Here is a 23,956-nt window from a genome sequence, read left to right on the forward strand (position 1 = left end):
CTCATTGAATTCATGCATGAAAAATTTTTGTTTTAAATCCCTGTAAAATATTACCATGTCTGACTTTTCCTTTACAAACCTTATTTTAAAGTGACGTAAAGCTCACAGTACATGCTGTCTCTCATTTATTAGCTTATTAACCTTATCTTAAAAATGTACCGTGAAAATGTTGAGGGCACGATTCAGAGACGCAAGCGTTTAACTGCATCTTTTCTGTTTACTAATGCACCTGGCTGCCAGTGACCCTTCCAATCTTACTTTTAATTCTGAGGTTATTTCTCAGATAGTACCACCTCAAAACACAGATTTAAATGCTTTTGTTACTATTAGTGCCCCAGAAAATGAGAATGCCATGCATGTGTTTACTCTTACACCCTTTCTATTACTTCTTGCTGAGACATACCTAATAAGCGCCCGAATGTTTGTAACAGTGCTCTTACTGTGTCTTATGTTCTCAAAATCTGTATGTATCACTTCATTGTATCGTGGCTAAAAGGTATCAGGCAAAGGAAATACAGAGCATCTACTCAATCGTGTCTCGCTTTGCTTTCTAGTGTCACACTGGGAGAGATGCGTTAAGATCGCTTGTAGCAGCGCTGCTCTGAAACCTTCATTCCAGAGTCCCTCTGCGATTTCCAAATCCCTTGTTTGAATTAGTGAGGTTGCACAGCTGCTAGCGCTGCTGCTTTCTCCTCCTCCTCCTCCCATTTTTATAATACGGTTTACTGAGAGCAGGGACAACTTGGCCAGGTAATGTGTTTTAGTGTTCTTTAGGCTATGTGAATAGAGTAGCGTTACAGAATGGGGAGGGCAACGAATGGTGGGCTAGGAGAGCTTATAAACCAGTAAATCAGCACAGTAAGGGAGTGATGTGGCAGAAGCTTTTGAGTCTGTAGAGATGGGTTGGCAGAAATGCACCTACCTAGTTGGCTTTTTCAAAGTTTTTCCTGCCTTATTCCCCTTCCCTGTTGATCATCTTTTATTCATCACTGAAAACCTGACTTGCCTGTCTGAGCAGCAAAATTTGCAAATCTCCTTACCTGTTCTGTAAACTTCCAAATGAATAATTTGTGGTTTCTTCCCTGTTGCTCCTTGTGCTGGAGTAAAGTGCGTATGCAACTGAAAAACAGCATTTTTGTGCATTTTTGCATCTCTCTTTTTAAGACTCTCTTTTGCTCCAATGCCTACAAAAAATGAATTATTGCTGAAGAGTGATAACTAGTACATGCTGACTGGGATATCTGGAGTTTTTGTGTTCTTCATTTTGTATTCTTTATCTAATAAGCTGCTTGTTGTTGGGGAGCATTCTGAATGTTGTAATTAGTTTGAAGGTTGACTATTTTACTTGCTGGTTAGGTTGTGTGAAAAATACATCTGATTTCTTCCTTTTCCTTGCATCTCTGAATTAGATCCTCCTTTTCCCAACTGAATGGGCACTGTAGATCACAATGAAGGTGGCTTGTTTTCCGTATTTGCCAAAATAAAGAATGCTTAATGGAGTATTATTTGAAAGCAAAGGGATTGTATTAAATTTTATCATGTCTTGTTTTATTGCGTAAAGGTATTTCCATTCCTTAACATGAAGCATGTCTCATGAGAATCTTTTTGAATGGCAGATTATTGCTAGCGTAATTGTCAGGGGAAGAGGCACAAAGTATTGCTCCTGGGAGAGAGATACAGGGACAAGTAGTACTCCAAGAACAGCTTTAGAAGTTGCCATGATATTAAATCCTTTATATTTTTCAGATGTTCTAGTTCTGTAGGATTTACTCCAAACTTGCTTACTCTGATGTGACGCTTTTTCAGCAAACCATGAAACTTGCTACAAAAGTTGCAAAGTGAGATCTGAAAGTTTAAGTTGAGTTGTAAATGAAAATAACTCTCAAATATTTCAAACCTTGCACAATTCAGAGAATAAAGTTCACAAACAAATTTTTCTTTTAAAGATCTTTTCTCAGTACTTTTACTGAACAGTTTTCTGCCTCTCTCATTTTTAGCCTTAAAAACCCTCACTTTTTATTTGCAATATTTTTTTATCTTCTCCTTGTGCTAGGAACTATAACATATGATTAAATAGAAAAACTCCCTCAGCTTGCAGTTTGTAACAGTCATACCCATAGGAACTGCCAAGCAGACTTAAAACCAACTTCTGTCTCAGGCAAATATTCAAATCTCTTGAGAATCTGGCGGTGATCACAGCTGAAGTGGAAAGTGTGAAAAACTTCACAGTGGGCAGGTTTTCCAGTTGCATTATCGTGTCCAACTTCCTAAGTACTGGGAATGAAGTCTAACACACTTTTTTTATCCAGTATATTTAAAAACAGGAAAAAACATGTGCAAAATAGAGGATGATTCGGAGGATATCATATGGAAGCAGTGGTAGTGTGTTCAAATTTTCTCATGTCTTATTTCCCTAACTTAGTTTCAATTCCTCCTTTTCTACAATTAATCTAGCCATAATATTTCATATTTTCAGCTTTCTCCCTGTCTCTTGCCTTCTCATCTTTTCCCGTTTCTAGGGAAAAAGAACTAAAGAAACGAAAATAATCAAAGTCAATCAGAAGGATATACCAAATCTAAAATAACTATATAATACAGGACAGGTTTTGTGACGGTGAAAGCAGGACCTCTCTAATGTTTTCTTTTCCATGGCTAATATGTTTGAATAACCTGAGTGACTGTTATGGTCTAGGACAGAATGTGAAGGCCATGTTTTCATCCTTTATAGAGTATTTCTCTTATTTAAAAGAAATATGAAGAAAAATGCTTTTATTTTCAAATGAGTATAACAGTAATTAATCAGTATTTCTTAGTCATGGGCTAACCATGCACACAATGAACTAGATATCTTAAAGACAGATTGTATACTAAAGTTATAGATCTTTTACAAGTTTTCAAGAGTATAAAATCCATTACAAGCAGATACTTATTTTTTTATTTTCTATCATGGTTTAGGAAAGGTGGGTGATCCCTTTTTAAGATAGTATTTGTGAATCACTGCTTATTGTTGCTACGTTTTTTTTTAATTTTCTGTTTTTTAGGAGACTTTATACTGACTGTAGTAGGCAGTCTTATTTTAAATATTATGAAGTGATTTATATAATAAAAATATCAATACCACAATCCTTTCAAGTACGAAATGCCCTGAGTACTGTCTTTAAGATGTAAGAATTTTCCCACGGTTCTTTATGATGAGGAATTATCCCTCCAGTGAATTAAAGACAGCCCCGTAAAAACCCAGCAATAACTACTTTTATGCAGAGTGACTGTGAATGACTGGTAGAAGGGAAGAGAGTGTGATGAGAGTGGAAGCAGAAAGAGAAAATACTGACTGGACCGTCTAGTATCTGTTGCAATTATGGATGCCTCCATACTATGTGCAACAACAGCACTAGGAAAAATAGTTGGAAAAAAATAGAAACAGTAAAGTCCTGTGTTCGATGTTATACTTTGCAGATATCCTAAATTCAGTGCAAAATAAATTATTTAGATTTATATTCCTCTGGGAGCACCACATGCATTGTTTTTTCTGTAAATATCTGATGATGATGATGGCAAATCTATTTTACGATTATGGGTTATTAGAATTCTGACTTTTACGTCTCTAATTAAAAATAGGAAGTTCATCTACTCCTCAGATTACTTGAGGGGAGGCAGCCAGTCTAGACAAAACATAATTCCTTTTGGTTTTAATAATTTACATCCCAGTGAAATCCCCTTATTGAGTTCTGTTTTTGAAGGCTCAGCAGGATTTATAAGGATTATAAAGATCTTAAATGAAGCCACTGTACATGCAGTCAAACAATGAATTGGACTGAGTTGTCTGTGCTCCTGAAGTAGCAGCTACTAAGCTTTTGGCACCTAACTGGAACTTTGTTTTCAAAAGAGAAGGCTTAGGTGTATGTCCATGGTAGGTGCCTGTTTCCATAAGTCTGCTTCTTCATTGCACAACATTGATGGTGAGAATCATAATTCAGTCACTTCAACTGATTGTGAATATTCTGCCTTATATATGTTATCTTTACACTGGTGAAGCAAACTTGTTATCCACTTAGAAGGTTTTATGGTTTTTGTCTTGAATTTTTATTCTGTTTTGAGCAATCCAAGGATTAGAAAAGTGAGGAAAGGAGCAAAGTTTCTAGTACAAGAAACTTTTTGTATTTTGATCTTATCTGTTTAGTCACTGTTTTGACAGTCCAGCTGTTTCATTCAAGTTATGTTTACTAATAAAAAAAAAAGTTGAGCTATATTTGTATGTTCTTTTAGGACTTGATGTTTATGCACTGGCTACAAACTTTTTTCCTTTATTGATTCATACATATTTGAATTTATTTTAAGTTATTTTATTTTTTTAAAAAGAAAATACAAATAATTTAATACACGTCTTAAGCAATCTTTTTAATAGGTTTGATTCTCCAAACCATTTTTGTTCTGTGGTAAATCAAAACTCTATTCCATTGTATAAGCTGACAACATATAAATAGTAATTATGTTCCTGCAGCATGTTGGTCGAATTGTTACAATTGAAACAATATTTCACATGCTGTACCTCATTGATGCCAAGATAAATTTTAGAAACCATTTTGAAACTGCTAGATTACCATATCTGTTTATTTGAGTGATAAAAGATAGAAAAAAACAAATTTTAAACTCTATTTTCAGATTTTAATGGTTGTCTTACCTTTTGCCTTTCAGAAATTAAAATCTTGAGAGTCATAATTTACAAAATTTTTAATTTCTCCAATGCTTTACTTTTAATCCTGTTTTAAAAAGAAAACTTCATCGGAAAGGGAAGAAACCTTTTAGGTGATTGAATATAGTAATAATCTTATTTGGAGAATGAAACAGCACGTTCAGATTGTTTTGTATAAAAGCTACGTGTATCAAAAAAAAGCAGCATCTGTAAAACCACAGTCAGAAGAAATATATGCCAGACCATTAATATAAAATGCAAAATACTAGACTGCATGGTCTTCAGAAGATGGGAGAACTAATAATGGGCTTTCGTTGGAAATGCAGATGTCAGCTGTGAGTGCCTTGAATTGTCAATAATAACGTTAAACACCGGGTAGAGTATCAGCCTGAGCTTGCTCCTTATTCTTCTCTCAAAATCGTTAAAGCTAAGACAGTTCTGACATATGTTCCGCTATGGCTCAATAAGTGAAGACGTGCGTGGAACATATATGCATGTATGCGCTGAATTATTCATGTTTAGGTTACTGCTCTGGGGAAGCAAATGGAGCGTGCTTTGCTGGCAGGTAGGCTTCGAACCATATCTCATGGAGGAAGAGAATAAATATTCTCGGTTTATCCTGGCCAAAGCTAGTTATCAGCTGTGTACACAGGCCCATTATTTTTCTTTTTACTACAGCTGCACTGGGAAAAAGCCAGATAAATACAAAATTCTAAGAGAAAGTACTTTAATGAGATTTAGCACCTACATACCTCGCTTTGTTATCTGTACTGCATCCATCTAGGACTTTCCATGTAAGGATTATCGAATTTACTGAGCTGTAGCCACAAGGTCAACCTTAAAGGCAGGGGATGGGAGACTTAAACCTGGACGGTGATGGTACTTCCTCAGAGGTGCTTTTCTTCCTGTGGAGAGAGAGGGGACTGAGGCAGAGTGTGCGGCACAAATCCCGTTATCCTCTTACACCCGTCTCAGTGATTCCTGCCATCTTCCTGTATTTGATGGCCTGGGATTTGAGTTCTTCACCAACCCTTGTGAAGAAAGCATGAGGCTATATTGGCATGAGGTTGTGACTTCAACACGGAGATCTCTGTGAACTGAGTCGAGGGCAGGAGCTACACCAGAGGAACAGCCTGATGCTTGATCAAATTTGGTCTCTCAGCACCCATCTGGAGGAATGTTACTGGGACTGTTTTTTTTTTTTTGTATTTTTTTTTTTTAATTTTTTGCTCCTTGCAGCAAATAAATTGCCTTCACCCGCCCTCTGAAGATAATGGATATTAAATGAGCTGCAGACCTTGTTTTTTAGTATTTTTAAACATATATTTCTTTTGTGATACACTAGGTTCTTATGTGACATATTGTGTATAGGTTCTTTTGGCAAGTTAATTTGAAATATTGTAAATTTAAATTTAGAAATGTTCAGTCCTGGGTGGATTTCAAAGCTCTGCAGAAATCTCATTTTAAGTTTTGAGGATGTATGGAGCATTGTGTTTAAAATCAAAACAATATTTTAAAGTGTGACGTCTATTGCAAGCTTCATGCTGTGACCTCTTAGGGCAGTGCACAGTTTCACCAGGTGAACGGAATTCAGCTGCTCGAGGAAGAGGAATTGATTCAATAGGTGACTCCTCTCTTGAGGCTTATCTAAATGATGTTTTCCTTCAGGATACATTTGAATTACTGTGAAGGAGAAGCCTAACTTTCTAGCATAGGTAGGAAACACAGGCCATTTGTTATTTTTGTTTTACCCTTTGCTAACAAACTTATTTTAGGTTAAAAATGTCTAGAACAGGAATTATTCTAAGTAATATCTTCCTGTTTTTGTCTAGGTCTGTGAATTCTTTATTGCAGCCTACATTACCCTGCTACTTATTTGCTGAAAGCTAGGATTTTACTGCTTGAAGGTTTTGGATCTGTCTGGGATAAATACTTTGCATATTAGCAACATTTTTTATAATTACTGCAAATATCTAATAACAAAGGAAAAGCCCTCCTCCTCCAATATTGCTTTTATTCAATACATCCTTGATTTAAATTCAATGTTATGTTAATTTTCCTATTGTCCTATGCTTTTCGGAGAATGAAATATTCCTTAACTTATTAGTTTACTTGGCTGATGAAGAAGTTGCTCGGCAGCATTAGCTGTGTTTTCCCATCTCATGTAATCTTACGTTAGCCTAGCTCTGACCTTTTATATGATGGAGCCTAGTGGTAATATACCCTTCTGCTTAACAAGCTTTGAAATAAAAATATAGGATTGGCAGAGCTGCAGGAAATAATTAGTTCCAAGTAGATGTGAGAAGTGAAAGGATTATTTAAAGGAAAGTGATTCAGCTGGTTTATGGTGCGTATGAAGTAATCTTAGCTTTTAATTTAACTATTAAGGGATTGAAATAAATTTAAGTCACTATACGAAAGCATTTTTGAATGAATCATTGCAAAGAACGTCTCTAACTTTACTGCTTATTGGAAGCTCAAATATTTGAAATATTAATTAGTTCATTTGCTCTTTCAGACCTACTCATAAAATGTGGCTGAGTGGAAAGACTACTGTAGGGAAGAGGGTATGTGCACTAGATCTTGCTGAAACTTACCTAGAGAACAGCTTATGGTATTCTTTGAAATAATAAAAAAATGCGTATACACATTTCCTAGGAAAGAATTCTTCAGTTGTCACTTTGCCTTTCAGGTTTTCCCATACTCTAATTTTGCGTTCATTTGAATGGCTTTTTACTAATAACACCTCCATCTATGAAAGGAAAGCAATGGTGAAGGCAAAGTTAACAGCCAGATAGGCTTTTTTCTTCTTCACAAGCATGGATCAGGGACCAGATATTGGGAGATATTTCCCTCATGTTGTCGCTGTTTTTGTGCAGAATGTGCTTCCCTCCGAAGTGATGATGACTGTGCTGCCACTCCTTGTATGGATGGAAGCCGAGTCCTGTAAGAAGGTGGTTGTGAATTACAGGTGGTATGGGAGCAATGCATAGTTCTTAAAGCTGTTACAATGAACAGTTGAGGACTTTTGATAGAGATCTAATAAAGATCTAAAACTAGGAAATAAATGTTAAGAGAAACTTAATAGCCCTTTGGGAGCATGAAATGCAGAAGATTCTGGTGAAAGCCAGGATGAGTTTGGAAAGAACTCGATTAAACTCATGTTGGTCTAAAATTGGCATTCCATTTTTCTCCTGCTTAAGATGTCTGTTCAGATACTACTCATTCTCTTACCTTTGTATGCGTCATCAGAATGTCATTTTGCTATATATTTCCTTTGCATTCTTTCAGATTGACCAGTTCTGATTCTTTTTGATGTATGTTAGAGCGGGCCTTTTTTCCTTTTAGATTGTCTTTCCATTTATCTTCTAGCTGTGTTTAGTACAGGAAATATCTGTTTCTGGTTCTCCTGCTCATCTGTACCGCTACCATTGATGATTAGAGTCCCACATCTTCTCAGTTTCCTGTGCTCATTGCTTTCAGCTTTTGAAAATTTCTGGTTTTGAAGCCAAAGCTCTGCAAGCTTATTCTCTGTGGACCATGGTAGAGATTTTTTTTTTTTTTTTTTGTATGAATCGAGTGGCAAAATGAGGGATGATCTCATGTAAATAACTTCGAGTGCTGTATCGTGCTTGTAACAATGCACATCTATGAGTTTTGTGCCTTATTGGTATTTTCTCTTAGTGATATCCACAATGTGTTTTCCTCACTATCTAATGCTCAAAATATAATAAACTCCCTTACAAGCAATTATTAATCTGACAAATTGACGTTTTGAACACTCATACTGATCTGGTGCAATGCACCAAATGCATGAAGAGCAATGTAAAGCTACTGTTTTATTTCAGGTCTTGAAAGGTAAGAGTACACTGCTGAGACTTAGAGAAGAGCTTTTACTACCTTTTTGTGACTGAGCCATCAGGTATCTTGCAAGTTTTGCAGCCACTGTTTATTGGCACATTTTGCAACTGCAGCTGTATTTTGCTTTTCTGTGACAGAAAAAGGAACGCTTACGTAATTAATGCTTCTTTCAGGGCATTGATATAGTACATTTAAAGCAAAGAGTTTGCTTAACTGTGTAAATTGTGTCATTGCATTGTCATTGAAAGTATTATGAACAACATGAGCTAATTGACTTCAGAGGAAAACCGTGTGGAAAAGTATGTAGCTGCTATATTCAAAGCTATAGTTAGGGAATATTTAAATTATTTTGCTGAACTTTAAAGGTATTTAGGTGTTTAACTTACATGTGCTTGAATACGTATTGCAGTTTTTTACCTTTCTATGAACTTTGATTTGATTAAACCTCTTACAGCCTCAGACAAATGCTTAGAAACCAAGTATTTGGCAAAAACATATAGTGATTTGGTAGTATTTATATGTATCTGTATGATTCTAAATATTGTCTAAGGAAAACTTAGACTGTTCAAATAATTTGGTTAACTGTTTGGTTTTAATATTGATTTTTGTAACTTGGCAGGGACAGCCTGTTGGAGACTGTGATTTTAATGTTCGACTTGCATGTATAGAGAAAGAGATTATATTTCCACGACATGAAAAGATGAAGAATGGTCTTATAGACAAAGCACAGGAACCTTTCAGCGTTCGAAACAAACCGTTTTTTGACATCTACACTTCAAGAAAGGTAAACTTGATTTCAATTGCGTATGTTGTGGCGTGGAAGGCAGCAAAACAGTGTTGGGTATAGGTTAGGTTTTCCTTCAGCTTTCTGAGCTTCCAGCAAGTTCCTCTGCTAACCGAGTGTTCAGCAATGCTTAGGGGGCAATGGGCAGTTTGGGATACTCTGAAAAGTAGTTTTAGGCTACCTATTCCTTTACAATTTTCTCATATTTAAAACCCATACTTTGGCAAAACCTAATTCTTTACCTTCATGATGTTGAACGATGACATAGAAGTTAATATCTTTATGTTTGAAATGTCTCTGAGCTGAAGGGAATGTCTGAGAACTATGTTTACGCTATCCTCCTTTGTAGGTAAGAGTATAGTGTTCTTTTTACTTCCAGTCCCCATTTGACCATAGTATAAGAATCATGAGTTGTGCCTGAACTCCCACTTCATGTTCAGCAGTGTCTACTAAGCGCTCTTTCTAGTTAATGTCTCCACATTTTACTTTTTAAAATACTGCCTTAGGTCTTCTGAAGCAATGCATATGATTTGCAAATACATACATGAGTTCCCATCTTTCATTGTGCACTCTTTTCTTCAGTATAGACATACCCTAACATTCCATAAACTACTTCTATTCTCTTCTGTGAATTAAATGTCTCCTGGATGATACGTTCTAGAGGAAACTGTTTTTCGCAGCACTGCTGTTAGAAGTAGTCCTGTGTCTCATCAACACAGAGCAATGAACATCAAATTGTCGGCTTCTGTTTTCTTTTGTCATTTCTTTGAGCCTGTAGCAGGTAATGAATCTTGCCCCAGGAAGAGCAGTAATGGTATTTTGGCTAACCGAGAGTGGCTTAAAAGTAAATAAAGAGACAAGGTGGAAGCTGGACTTTCAAAAAAACCTGGCAGAGAGTAGCAGTCTTTGGAAAGTTTAAGTCCCGAACAATTCTATGAGAAGTTTGTGTGGTTAATGCACTATAAATGTTTCAATCACTTCTCTGTATTTGTGGTGTTGCATTTTTGGATTATCCATTTAAGATCAACATCACAAATTTGAAGTAAATTTTTAATGAGGGGAAAGAGGCTGTTTGTCTAGGACACATAGTTTTAAGCTTGAAATTAAAAGAAACCAGAACAAAAGGAACACATCTTAAAAATAGGTTTCTTACATAAATTCATAGTTTCCCCAAGTGTTCTCAAGTTCCAGGTTGTTTAATCTCGTTTAAAAATCCCAGGAAGAACACAGTTGGAAGCATTCCTTGAAAAATTTCTAGGTAAAACACATCTGTAAACAAATCTCATGCTAGTTAAATCTAATTGCCAACACATGACTACTGAAATGATCCTCTGCTTCCCAAAACCTAGGAGATTAAAATTATGCTCAATGGCTTTCTTTTTCCTGTCTAAAGAAGATTTTTGAATTGTCTGTGTGCTTTTCAAGTGTGTTGCATTTCAGCAATTCTGACTGTGGCACTTTTTAAAGTCAATGAGATTATCGTATTTACTGGTCTTTCTCTGCCTTCTCAAAGCTCTGAGGGTAAACTTTTTAAGACATTGATTGTCTTACTACCCAGCAGAAGCATTAAATATGTTGGTGAGGGAAAAAAATTACACATGGCTAGAATTCGTTTCATAATAGACTTACAATTGCTTTTGATGCTAATGCTTTGACAGTATTCTTTATTTTGTCCTTGTCTTTGCCACCAGGTTTGATTAACTTGCAAATTATGGAATAAAGCAGTTTTCTGGCCAATTTCCTTCATTTTTGTGAAGAATAATCTCCAACTCCTGAATACAGGAATAAACACAGAGAGCAGGAAGGGTAGAGTTACTGGCAGTGCAGAGCAAATAGCCACTGTTATTCTTCTCTTATTTTAGTAATTTCAAACATTTATGATTTATCTAGTCTTCACATGTATTAGATTAAATTGATAGGAAAACAAAGTAAGAGTAATATCCTGGGTTTTATCAAACAATATGTTTTGAAACATTATTTTTTCAGAGAATCGTAGAATAATAGAATGGTTTGGGTTGGAACTAGGTAATCTTTAAGGTCCCTTCCAACCCCCCTGCCATGGACAAGGACACCTTCCACTAGATCGGGTTGCTCAACACCTCATCCAGCCTGGCCTTAAACACTTCCAGGAATGGGGCATCCACAGCTTCTTTGGGCAACCTGTTCCAGTGCCTCACCACCCTCAGAGTGATAAGTTTTTTTCCTTAAATCTCATTGAAATCTCCCCTCTTTCAATTAAAGCTATTGCCCCTTGTCCTTTCACTACATACCCTTGTAAAAAAAGTCCCTCTCCAGTTTTCTCGTAGGCCCCCTTTAGGTATTGGAAAGCTGCAATAAGTCTTCCTGGAGCCTTCTCTTCTCCAGGCTGAACAACCCCAACTCTCTCAGCCTGTGAGAGACTAGGCCTCTTTTTTTCAGTTAACTTTTCCCTCAGAGGGAGTAAAAGTCAATGACTGGTTTACGCTATAGTTATATGGCATGGTTTTTTTTATCTGAGGGTTCCTTTTCCTCAGAATTTTGCTGCTTTTTTATGAGCGATGAATAAACCTTCGGAACAGATACAGCGGTGACTTACACAGTTTGAGAGAGCAGGGCATCTGAAAGTGTGAAACATGGCTATCAAATTCTCACCCTAACCTGTTATCACCACCTTAAAAACATCTTTGAAATAAGAATATCTATATGCTTTTGATCTATTTGGGTTTGATGTGAGTTTTTTGTGGTGTTGGGTTTTTTTTATTTTATTTTTGGGAGGGGTTTTTTTTTTAAGTGGCAATCAGGACAGACTCAAGCTTTCTACATTTTGGGTTTGAAATAACCATAGGTTTAAAAATTTTCATTTTTTACAATGTACTTTATAGGTTTTAAACAATCTTTGTCCTCATTTGAAGTCACCGTGATCAAGTGAAATATGTTCATTATCTACTGTTACAACAGAAAACCTCTAATGAAGCTTTAAATTTGATCATTGTTTTCAATAAGTAAGAAGTTTTATGTCAATATTTAAGAATTGTTTGCGTGGCCTATGATAACTATAAGGAGTTTTAGGTAGTACTACCAGTATTGATGTGGTGTTTTATCTAAGGCAAGATGGGTAAACGTTTAAGGAGAATCATTATAGATTCAAAGTATATTTCATATCTGTATCTGCTCAAAAGAATAGTTCTTAAAAATATATTCTCAAAAGAATACTATTTAGACTAAGAATTATTGTTGCTCTTATTTACCTCAAAAATACACTTTTTGTTTTATTCCTTCTGTGAACTTGATGAGTGTGATTCCTGTAACATTTCCTTAGTATAATGAAACAGAGATTATGTCTTCATATTAATCACAACTTCGTGAAAGAATTTTTCATTATATGTGATCAGAACAGACTATTGTTTTGAAGCATTGCTCTGCTTAAGGACTTATTAAGAATAGTGTTGCTTTGCTCAAAAGATCTTTTTTCTATGTTTATTCAGTCATCTCTGCAACTATAGCAACAAATGTACTCATAGGAATGAAGACCTCATTAGAATAAATGAAAGATCAAGCTGAGTTTCTTTTGCATCAATGACAAATGTCTTGATAGGATTTGCGAACTCCGTGTGCAGCACAGCAAGGTCTACAGGGAGACAGGGAATTCCTTCTAGCTTCTGAATCTGCTCATCTATCAGCATATCCATCAATCCATCTCCAGAAGTGATGGCAGCTGAATGGATGCTAAAGGACTGGCAAATGGGACCTGCTTAGGTAGATCTTTTTCTTAAGTTTAATTAGCTGTTTTTCTTGATCTTCTCTAAGAACAGTGGGATCCTTTCATCTTTAGAAAGGATCTATCAGGATTCTTCTTTTCTTGACTAGAGGTCCTTAAAGATTTAGATCCATGTGTGGTCTCAGAAAAGCTGTTTTCTTAAGCGTGGGTTTCTTCCCCGCTTCCAGTTCTTGTATTTCACTGACAGAAGATGTAGCTTCTCAGATCACCCCCAAGGCTTGCTATTTTCAAAGAAAGATCCATGGACAGAGCAGTCATTGGCCACAGGTAAGAGGTACACATTGTACCTCTGATTGCACCAGCATATTCAAGACTGAAAAAGTGGAAAACCCATACCACTAGCTGGTCAGCATGTGTTTCATCAAAATTCTTGAAGTATGTCTTGGAGGTTTTTTTGTAGTGTAGCTGGGGTTTGCTTAGGGTCCAGAAAAGAATCAAGTGTACTTCTGAACTACTGCAGCTGGAACCATTCATCACATCTTAATTTTGTTTTGAGAAACTTTGGTTTTTGGAATACGTTCTCAGGACACAGTTTGAACCTCACAAAAGTAAATATTGTAGACCTCTCTCTTCACAGCCTCCCTTCTCATTCCTTTCCATCACCTGAGTTAAGACATTGAAAGCCATTGTTGGCCATTCTCCTTAAACAATAGCACATTGTGTGTTAGCTTGGGTGGATTGTGAGAAGATTACTCAACACGGCCAGGAGTCTCAGCAGAATAAGTGGCTAAAACTTTTAATTATATCAGGAAAAACGAATGTTGTCCACATAGGTTTAGTTACTTTCAGTGAAAATGTGAAAGTAATTACTTGAAACAGCAGTAAACTTTGTACTGTGTTATATAATATATCCAATAATGAAATTGTTCTTAGAGTTATGGATTTGGCACTTTAATACCAGAGTTAGAGTACTGGCTGTTTTTTTTCTGATCTGAAAATCAATTTATTGTAAAATGAAATGCACTTTTGAAGTGCAGTTATAAAGTGCGGCAACCTTTACAGTTGTGCCTTGAAATTTTCTGTTGGTACTAGATTTTAGAAATAAAAGCTGTATCTTTACAATGTTATATCTTTATAATGTTCTCTTGAACATTATTTTAAGATGTTTTGATGGACTTCAGTTTTTGTAAAACTGAGTTTTGGTGGTAAGAGGAAGAAAAGAAAGGGATGGTCACCTTGTTGAATTTTCATCTTGGTGGAGAAAGCAGTATCACTAAATTTGTCTGCCTCTATAATCAAATAATTATTAAACACAGTTCACTCTTTCAGTGTTAGCTGGGAACACATGTACCCTGTGTGTGATTTTTGCCTTTTAATGTAACTTCCAAATTATTTTAGAAAGATATTGTTGAGCAATGTTGAATCCACTATTTGTCATTACGCTTGTGTGTTTGGTCACTTTTGTTACATAGCTTGCTTTCTTTTCATTTATTAGTATGCATCAGAATTCAGGGAGACGACATGGTCAAATCTGCCAGCTCTCCCATCATTATGTAAGGATAGCAACAGTCCATGGAAGAAGCTGAGTTTTAAGCTTCCTTGATGCTAAAGTGTTAAAGACCAGTGAGGTTAATGCTTTGTATGCTGCATATGCTAAGCCTTGGAGCCTTAGCTTTTTATATGTATATATTAGGATTTTCAACAAGGACGTTATCTTCATTATATTAAATAGGAAGTAAAGGTACATAGAAATATTTAAACTCTTGGAAACGATGTAAGTCTTGGCTTTCATTGTCTAAACAACAGTTCTTTTGCAAAGCTTTTTTGTGTGGATAGTCCCAGCCTGGATGTCATCACTAAAGCCTATTGTCTAGTGAAAATGCTGTCTAGCAGGAGTAGAAAAAAAGTTCCTTTCTGTGCAGTCTGTGGTCCTGCGGAGAATGGTGCCCGTCACTCTCATCGTAACAATAGGGCTAAAGGTTAAATAATAATACAGGTCAGGTGAACAACCTTTTTAAAATGTTAGCATGCTGTGTGTCAATGACTTGTCAGTTCTTAGACTATTATCTGGTTTTAAAATGACAGCTTGTGCTAGAGGGATTAGAATGAAGGTGAGTAATCTCTGCTAGAAAATTAAATGGTCTAGAATCTTATTGAAAGTTTTCAGTCAAATGTGTGAACTGGCAGATAACTTATTTTGTTCTTGGTTTATTTGATATTTGGGGTTTTATTTTTTTGAAACTGCTTTTGTTCTAATTAGGAAAGGTGGAATGTTTAAAAGTTTGTAGCAATGAATGTACTGCCACTGTTGAGGTGGTTTGCTTTGGAAAATTAAGTGGCTGTGGACCTCTGATGATGAAGGAGATTGTGTAAGTACATGACTTGCTGTTGTTGGTGTGAAGTATTTTGCAGGCAGCTGTAAGCTAGTATTTGCATGGCCCGAGAAAAATGAACCCTGATAAAAGGCAGAATACGTGGACATAGCTCATCTAAGAGATGAGCCAAGAGAGTTGTTAACCCAAAACTGATTGTAAATGATAAGAAAGCCCTGCCTTATGTCACCCCGTAGCCTACAGATGAAAATGTAGAGAAGGTTTGCAGTCATGGGACACAAGGGGAAAGGATTCAATGGCAGCAATGGTGGCAGTAGAAGTGCCAAATAATCTTTATTGGAGATTTTGAATTCCGCATCTTGGTGGAGGGGCAATGTTACCATCTGCAGGGTTATTAATGCCAAAAAGACTTTTTTCCTCTGTTTTTATTTTTGTTTTTATTTTCTACGCCTGAAGGAGTAGCTTACTCAGCTCACCTTTCATAGATTTCATAGATTTCATGATTTCATAGATTTCTAGGTTGGAAAAGACCTTAGAGATCATCGAGTCCAACCATCCCTAATCCCCATTAAACCATATCCTCAAGTAGATCATCGATTTCATATTTCATATTTCAGTCCTGCATTTCCTGACCCAGAGTTGGCAGTCACTCTTTGGTGTCTGGCCTACATCGTAGTCCTCACTCCATCTGTTCTGTTCCATATTTTTGGCCTGTTTGTCATCTCCTCTCCTTGTAATTATCTTCTAACCCATCTCCCCTCTACCATTTTGTTTCTGTTTGCTTTTATTTCTTTACTTCATATATTTCTTCCTCAATTTGTCCTACTCTATCTCCCCAAAAATGGAAAGTCGAATGTTGTAAAAGCAGTATTGCTTTATTCTACCCTTAGATGCTTTTGTGCTGGTGGTTATCTTCACTGAAATCTTCTTTTTGGACTGCTTTTCTTCCTGTAAATGCAAATAACGGTTGACCTGAGGAACCTAGTAAACAAACAGTGAATAAGAAACTGGAAAGATGTTACCTTATGTTTATATTAGAAAATGAAATCTTCGCTTGGCAGCTGTCCTGTATCCCAGCATGTAGTACTTCAGCCTGATTTTTCAAAATGATTTTACTGTGTGAATTTTCAAGGTAAGGACAGCCAACCAGACCAAGTGGAAGCTTTGTAAATTGTGATATAAAATAGATGAACAAACTGTGGCTCTTGAGCTGAATGTAGGTTACTACCACTTAAAATTCAGCGCATGACTTGGAGCTATTTCATGCAACCAGCTGCAGGACTGGAACGATGTGGGTACTATTCAGTAAACATAATTTCCGGCAGTGAGAGGATGGAGGGTAGCAGGGACTTTGTAGGCCAGGGTTGGTGAAGTGTCCAGCTGCCTCTGGGTGTTCCTTTGCGTTCTGTGGGGCAGGGAGGCTGCAGTTATTGGATTGTGTTTGGTTTACTCCAAAAGATTTTCCCTCGTGCTAGGGAAAAAAATGACTCACCTATGACTAACTTTTCAACCTCCTTGCTCTGGTGGAGTCACTTGAGGAGACCGGTTCATGAACAAGAATCTCTGTTCATTTCCTAGAGTTAACAAGAGAGGATTAGGCTACTTGTTTTTGATTATTATTATTTGTGATGTCGAAGGTCAAGTATAATATTTCAGCACAGTATAATTTTGGTTAGGTAAAAGGGGAGATGTATTTTTCCTTTTGGTTTAAGAAATTATTCACATATTAGTTACCTTTCAGAGTTTTTGGAAAATGGTCTTCTGAAGTTAAAACAAACAGTCTTGAATATTTCCATGAAGGATTATTTTCATAACTAGTGGCCCATGTTAGATATTGCTAGTGGTACAAATTAAATTAATGTAGAATAATTCAGATGTGAAATATATAATTAAATTCTGACTTGCCAAACTATAGTGTGGGAAAGAAAACAATGAAGCTAGTGGGAAAATAGAGGCATATGGATGAAGCATTATACTTGGTGCACATTGTAAGTTTAAATGTCAGAACAGTACATACTCAGTTTAGCTTTTAACATTTTCACATTAGCTTGGAGCGTTCTAAGATTTTTGTAAATTATTTCTTCTGCATTTTGTACAATGGAAATAATATACCTTTCTAAGTAGGAATAATGTCTTTAACAGTGATTTCTACTTCCAGTTTTGTGATGTATTACCAAAACAGAGAAAATGCAAATCTGTTTGGACTAATTACCAGTTGGTATCTCAGTATGGGCAATTGAATGGGTATATTTGGTATCTTCTGAATTAGAGGACTCAGCTGTGGTGACTAAGTGGGTCACTCCACTCATTAATTGAGGGGCAACTGTTTAATATTGTCCGTTGTGCCACTTCACAGCCTGTCACTTTCCAAGCTGCCTCCTGGCAATACAGCTCCGCAGGGAAGCCGTCAGCTTTCTCCTGTTGGAATGATGTTCGAGACATGCGCTTAATTTGGATAAAACGAATAGAAGCATAAAGAAAATTGTAAAGATGGAGGTGAAATTTAAAGCAATTTATTATGATACAAGATTATAGGACATCCCTTCTAGCTCTTTCTTTTCTTGTGATAAGTCCAGTTTTGCAAAAAAAATGCTATGCAGAATTAATATGTTTCTTCAAAATCAAGAAGTGATAAAATCTTAGCATTTTACTGTTACGGCCTTACAGTGACAAGTTTTAATTTCAACTTTGTAGCAAATAAAGCCCTCAAGTGCCATTGCATAGCAAAAGAATCTGATATTTTTAAACATCCAGAATACAATGTTAAATCTTAATTTTTGTGTTAAAATCACTGCATAGATGCCCAGTGGAATACATTAGCCCAGTTTGAATCAGGCATTGCAACACTAAATGTATGAACATCTTATATTCTTGAATATCAATTTTATGTCTAATTGGATTATTGTGTATACAACTTCATTGATGAGTCTTAGTGGAAATGCTTAAAAAACCATGATCCTTAATTATCTGATTAAAATTAACTTAACTTAATTATCTAATTAAAACAGGCATGTCCACATTCTTGACAACCAGAGATCGGATTACGTTGGAGCAGTTTATATGGGGGCTGGGTAACAGATAAACCCTGTCAAGCTTGTAACATTGGAAGATCATTTAGAGAACAAATTAAAACGTACTTGGTCCCGTTGTACTCAACTCAATGTCGTTTTTTCCTTTGACATCAGAAGAACTTTTGAATATTGTATTTGATCAAACCCAGAGTATTAGGGACCTTCCTAAACAGTAGTGGGAGAACATTGCTCTGTTGAGGACATTGAGTAGCAGACTTTTCTGAGTATCTGCCATCCATTCATGAATGTCACAGATTGTAATTTGTAAATAGGTCAAGGATTTTCATAGTGGCACCTGTTAAACCTCCTCCAACTCCAGCAGGACTCTAGTCTCAGGCAGGTGTGCCCTGCCAGGTAGGAGAGCATGAGGAAAGTGATGTGGACAAAATCACAATGCCTAAAAGAAAAAACTGAAGGTACAAAATAAAAGAAGTAAATTAAATGGCCCTGCTATGAAATATACTGCTCTGTTTCTTCATCAGGTAAAATAAATATGAAATATTATTGCTGTTTGGCAGTGGTATTTCCTCACAGCCTCAAGGAATGCATGTTTCTCCCATTTTGAAGCTATCACAAAAGTCAATTGAAGTTTCTTGAAGCAGCCTATTTCTCTTATTTGAAAGAAGCATTTGAAAACATCGTAGCTAATTGATGTCAATTTCTGAATTGTGTTTCTGAGAAGAAATTGACAGTGAGAAATGCCTAATGCTTATTTTGAATTCCAGAATGCAGATGTGCTGTCAAATTAAGCATTAACACACATAGCACTTGTGTTATTCTTGAGTATTGTTTGAATATATTAGGTACATGACCTTTGGAGTTGCTCACTCAGAACCAACAAACTGGTGATAGCTCAGTGGGACTCTAACTGCAGCACGCTCTACATTTTTCTAAAATATCTCCATCCAAATAATTAAGGAACATGGCATATAGCTAGCGTTAGCAACATTTTTAAAGAGTGCAGTTAATGAATTAGCTTCAAAACCCAAGAAATTAAAAAAAATAGAATCATCATCAAACTTTATTCCCTGCCACCTCTGCAATATATTTTATTGTTCACTATAGCATTTTTTCTCTTGTGGCTGGGTAATGAAATCAAAGTAGTGCAGTTCTTCAGCCTTCTCACTATCGGAGGTGGCATCCCATCACAGAGTACAGTAACTTCCAGCTAATCATATATCTGGAAATAGCGTTTCTTTAAATCTTTTAGAAGGGTAGTAGCAAAGATTTAAGAAGCAGGTTTCAGAAGATGATATATATGATTTCTCTCGCTTTAAGTTCTCTATGAAAAAAAAGCAGAGTATAACACTCCTTTGTGAAACTGGCAGCAGTTCTAGCAGGAGCTGGGAAAGCTGTGAGGGTCCAGTGTGGTGGTGTTTGTTCTTTTTTTTTCCAGAGGTACCTCAGTCGTGACATGAAGTAGGTTGCACATAGAAAGGATGTGTCTTTCTTGCTTGGAGGTGTTGCTCGTTCCTCATCACACGAGTATAAACAGAAATTTCTATTGGCTTCCTGTTCTGGAAAGAATACGTGGTCTCCGGCAAGAACTTTTCTGAAGAATTGCACTTTTAAAACACAATCAATGAAGACTGGTGTCATTAGTTAGAACTCTAATGCCCAGGCACTAGTAGTTTGGGTCCTTGTCAGTCATTGGCTATGAAATTATATGGGCAAATGGTTGAGGAAGAAACTGTACAATAGTTACGGTTCTTTGAATTATGATGTTATGGTCTATGGCCTAATAGCACCAAGTCTTCAGAACACTTGGCTTTTCCATCAAGACATCAAGGAGTCTGGGAGCACTGCACATCATGTTCTTAGCCAGAAAACAGAACACTTGGAGCTGAAGTACAGACTGTAAGTTATTGCTAGTGGTGGCCTGAATCGGCAGCGTTTCAGCTTCATCCACTTAGAATGCAAGAGAGCCATGAAATGAGAACATATTTATAATACATCTGAGAGGGCTGTTGTAGCTGTAATAACTGTGAAGTAAACAAATGTTTCTTTCAGTGCTCCTGCTGAGCTTCTGACTCATTTTAGACCAGAGGAGAGTACGTAGGTGCCGGAGCAAACCTGGGTGGATTTATGTCACCTTCCTTCCTCTCTATGCACGCACCTCTCTGTTGCCTCTTCGTGTTATTTCAGCCTTGCTGCTCCCACTGTTATTAGTGCAGGGCTCATGGAGGTTCAGTGAAGGTGCCCAGGTGAGCTCTTAAGATGGCAGGTGAGTTCTTGTCCTGCTACAAGAGCTGTGAACGGGCTGTCTGTGGGAGAGGTGACCCCTGGTAAAGCTGGCCACCCGCAAAGTGCTGTGAAATACTGGAAAGTGAGTCTACTACGAAAAGATTTCTTCTTGCCATTATCTGTCACTAGAACAAGTGGGAGACTGTCAGTATATGTTTTCCTGTGGAATATGAATTTCAGATTTATTGTCTTCTGACAGTGTTTTACTACGTGAGCCATTATTTTAGGGCCATATGTACTTCAATACCATGAGTGATGCTTTAAAGGGTGAAGCAGTGTATTCTGTACAGGAATGCTTGCTAAAGGTGGTGGAGTATAGAGAGGACGCTGCATGTATTCCTCTTGCAAAAGAAGATTTCTTACTAGAGAGACTGGTCAATCTGTGAAGCTAAATTCAGTATTACTAAACATGCCTTTTGTTAAGCTTTAACATGAGGCAAGCCGGTCTTGCATGCTCACTTTTTTGGGCTACAAATTTCCTATCTTTAGCAGATCTTTTTGTGTAGCGTTCTGATCTAGTGTGTTTAAAATTATTAGGGTGGCTGTGGGGTCGAAAGCCCAACTTACGTGCTTCTATATGAACACACGCAGTATGGGCAATAAACAAGAGGAACTGGAAGCTCTTGCTATCCGGGGAAACTACGACATAGTTGCCATCACTGAAACATGGTGGGATGACTCGTATAACTGGAGTGCTACCATGGATGGCTACAAGCTCTTCAGGAGGGATAGGAGAGGTAGAAGGGGTGGTGGGGTTGCCCTGTATGTAAGGGAAGATCTAAACTGTTTAGAGTTAAATGTTGGGGATGACTTGGTAGAATGTCTGTGGGTGAAAATCAAAGAGGGGCCTATGAAGGCGGATATTGTAGTGGGTATCTGCTACAGGCCACCCTATCAGGACAGTGAGACTGATGAGCTATTCTTTAAACAACTGGGGGAAGTCTCGCGCTCACTAGCCCTTGTCCTTATGGGTGACTTTAACCTGCCTGATGTCTGTTGGAAGTATAACATGGCAGTCAGGAAACAGTCTAGGCGGTTCCTGCAGAGTGTGGAGGACAACTTCCTCTCACAACTGGTTAGTGAACCGACTAGAGAAGGAGCTCCCCTAGACCTGCTGTTTGTGAACAGAGAAGGTCTTGTGGGAGATGTGAAGGTTGGAGGACGCCTGGGGCTTAGTGACCACGAGATAATAGAATTCTCAATTCTAGGGGAAGTTAGGAGGGGGAACACTAAAACGGCCAAGCTGGACTTTGGGAGAGCTGACTTTGGGCTGTTTAGAAGTCTGGTTAACAAAGTCCAATGGGAGACAGCTCTCAAGGGTAAGGGGGCGCAGGAGGGATGGTTACTATTCAAAAAGGAAATTCTGGAGGCACAGGAGCGAGCTGTCCCTGTGTGCCGGAAGTCGAGCCGCCGGGGTAGAAAACCAGCTTGGATAACAAAGGAGATTTGGGAACATCTCAAAAGAAAAAGGGATGTCTACAAGTCTTGGAAGAATGGGCAGGCATCCAGGAATCAATACAGGGAGGAAGTTAGGGCATGTAGGGAGATAATCAGGGAGGCAAAAGCCCAATTGGAACTTAGACTAGCCAGCTCCGTAAGGGACAACAAAAAGTCTTTCTATAAATATATTAATAACAAAAGGAGGGCTAAAGATCACCTCCAGCCCCTACTGGACTCAGGGGGTACGTTAGTCACTAGGGATGAGGACAAGGCTGAGGTCCTTAATGCCTTCTTTGCCTCAGTCTTTAATAATAAGGTCAGCAGTTCCCAGGTGAGCTGGCCTTCGGTGTCTGAGTGCAGGGAGGGAGAGCAGATCGAAGCTCCTGTGATCCAAGAGGAACGGGTCAAGGATCTGCTCCTTCGGCTGGATGCCCACAAGTCTATGGGGCCTGATGGTATCCACCCGAGAGTCCTGAGAGAGCTGGCGGATGTCATTGCCAAACCCCTGTCCATTATCTTTGGGCAGTCTTGGCTCACTGGGGAAGTTCCGCTGGACTGGAGGCTGGCGGATGTTACCCCCATTTACAAAAAAGGGCGGAAGGAGGATCCGGGGAACTACAGGCCTGTCAGTCTGACCTCGGTGACGGGCAAAGTCATGGAACAGGTTATCTTGAGTGCTATTAATGAGCACATACAGGTTAACCGGGTGATCAGGCCCAGTCAACATGGGTTTATGAAAGGCAGGTCTTGCCAATCAAACTTGATCACCTTCTATGACAGGGTGACCCGCCTGGTTGACGAGGGAAGGGCTGTGGATGTAGTTTTCCTGGACCTCAGTAAAGCCTTTGATACAGTTTCTCATAGTGTTCTGGTTGAGAAACTGGTAACTGCTGGCCTGGATAGGTACACCCTCCTTTGGGTTAAAAACTGGCTGGATGGCCGGGCCCAAAGAGTGGTGGTAAATGGGGCTAAATCCGGCTGGAGGCCGGTCACCAGTGGGGTTCCCCAGGGCTCAGTGCTGGGTCCAGTTCTGTTTAACATCTTTATCAATGACCTGGATGAGGGGATTGAATGTACCCTCAGTAAATTTGCGGACGACACCAAGCTGGGAGGCTGTGTCGATCTGCTTGAGGGTAGGGAGGCCCTTCAGAGGGATTTGAACAGACTGGATCGTTGGGCTGAGGCCAATGGCATGAGCTTTAATAAGGCCAAGTGCAGAGTCCTTCACTTGGGGTATAAAAACCCCAAGCATCGCTATAGGCTCGGGGAGGAGTGACTGGAGAGCTGCCTGGCGGAGAAGGACCTGGGGGTGTTGGTTGACTACCGGCTTGATATGAGCCAGCAGTGTGCCCAGGTGGCCAAAAAGGCCAATGGGATACTGGCGTGTATCAAGAATAGTGTGACCAGCAGGAGCAGGGAAGTGATCCTGCCCCTGTACTCGGCACTGGTGAGGCCGCACCTGGAATATTGTGTCCAGTTTTGGGCCCCTCGCTTTAAGAGAGATATTGAGCTCCTGGAGCGAGTCCAAAGAAGGGCAACTAAACTGGTCAAGGGGCTGGAAAATAAAACTTATGAGGAGCGGCTGAGGGAGTTGGGGCTGTTTAGCCTGGAGAAGAGGAGGCTGAGGGGAGACCTGATTACGGCCTATAAATACTTGAGAAGGGATGGTGGGGAGGTAGGGGAAAGGCTCTTTACATTAGTGATGGGTGATAGAACAAGAGGAAATGGGCATAAGCTTAGTCAGGGGAGATTCAGGTTGGATGTTAGGAAGTATTTCTTCTCTGAAAGGGTTGTCCGCCACTGGAATAAGCTGCCCAGGGAGGTGGTTGAGTC

General features: G+C 38.3%; 1 protein-coding gene across 3 annotated transcripts in view; it reads left to right on the forward strand.

Annotated features, from left to right (window-relative positions):
- RNGTT (RNA guanylyltransferase and 5'-phosphatase) overlaps positions 1 to 23,956 on the forward strand; it is a 203,583-nt gene that overhangs the window by 68,366 nt on the left and 111,261 nt on the right. For all 3 annotated transcript variants that reach the window (XM_086608204.1, XM_086608205.1, XM_086608206.1), the window contains one exon: positions 9,174 to 9,338. In XM_086608204.1, coding sequence (XP_086464330.1) covers positions 9,174 to 9,338 — 165 coding nt within the window. The remainder of the gene's footprint in view (positions 1 to 9,173; positions 9,339 to 23,956) is intronic.

This window comes from Tauraco erythrolophus, chromosome 2 (assembly GCF_009769465.1).
Source record: "Tauraco erythrolophus isolate bTauEry1 chromosome 2, bTauEry1.pri, whole genome shotgun sequence".
In the NCBI taxonomy this organism is placed as follows: Eukaryota; Metazoa; Chordata; class Aves; order Musophagiformes; family Musophagidae; genus Tauraco; species Tauraco erythrolophus.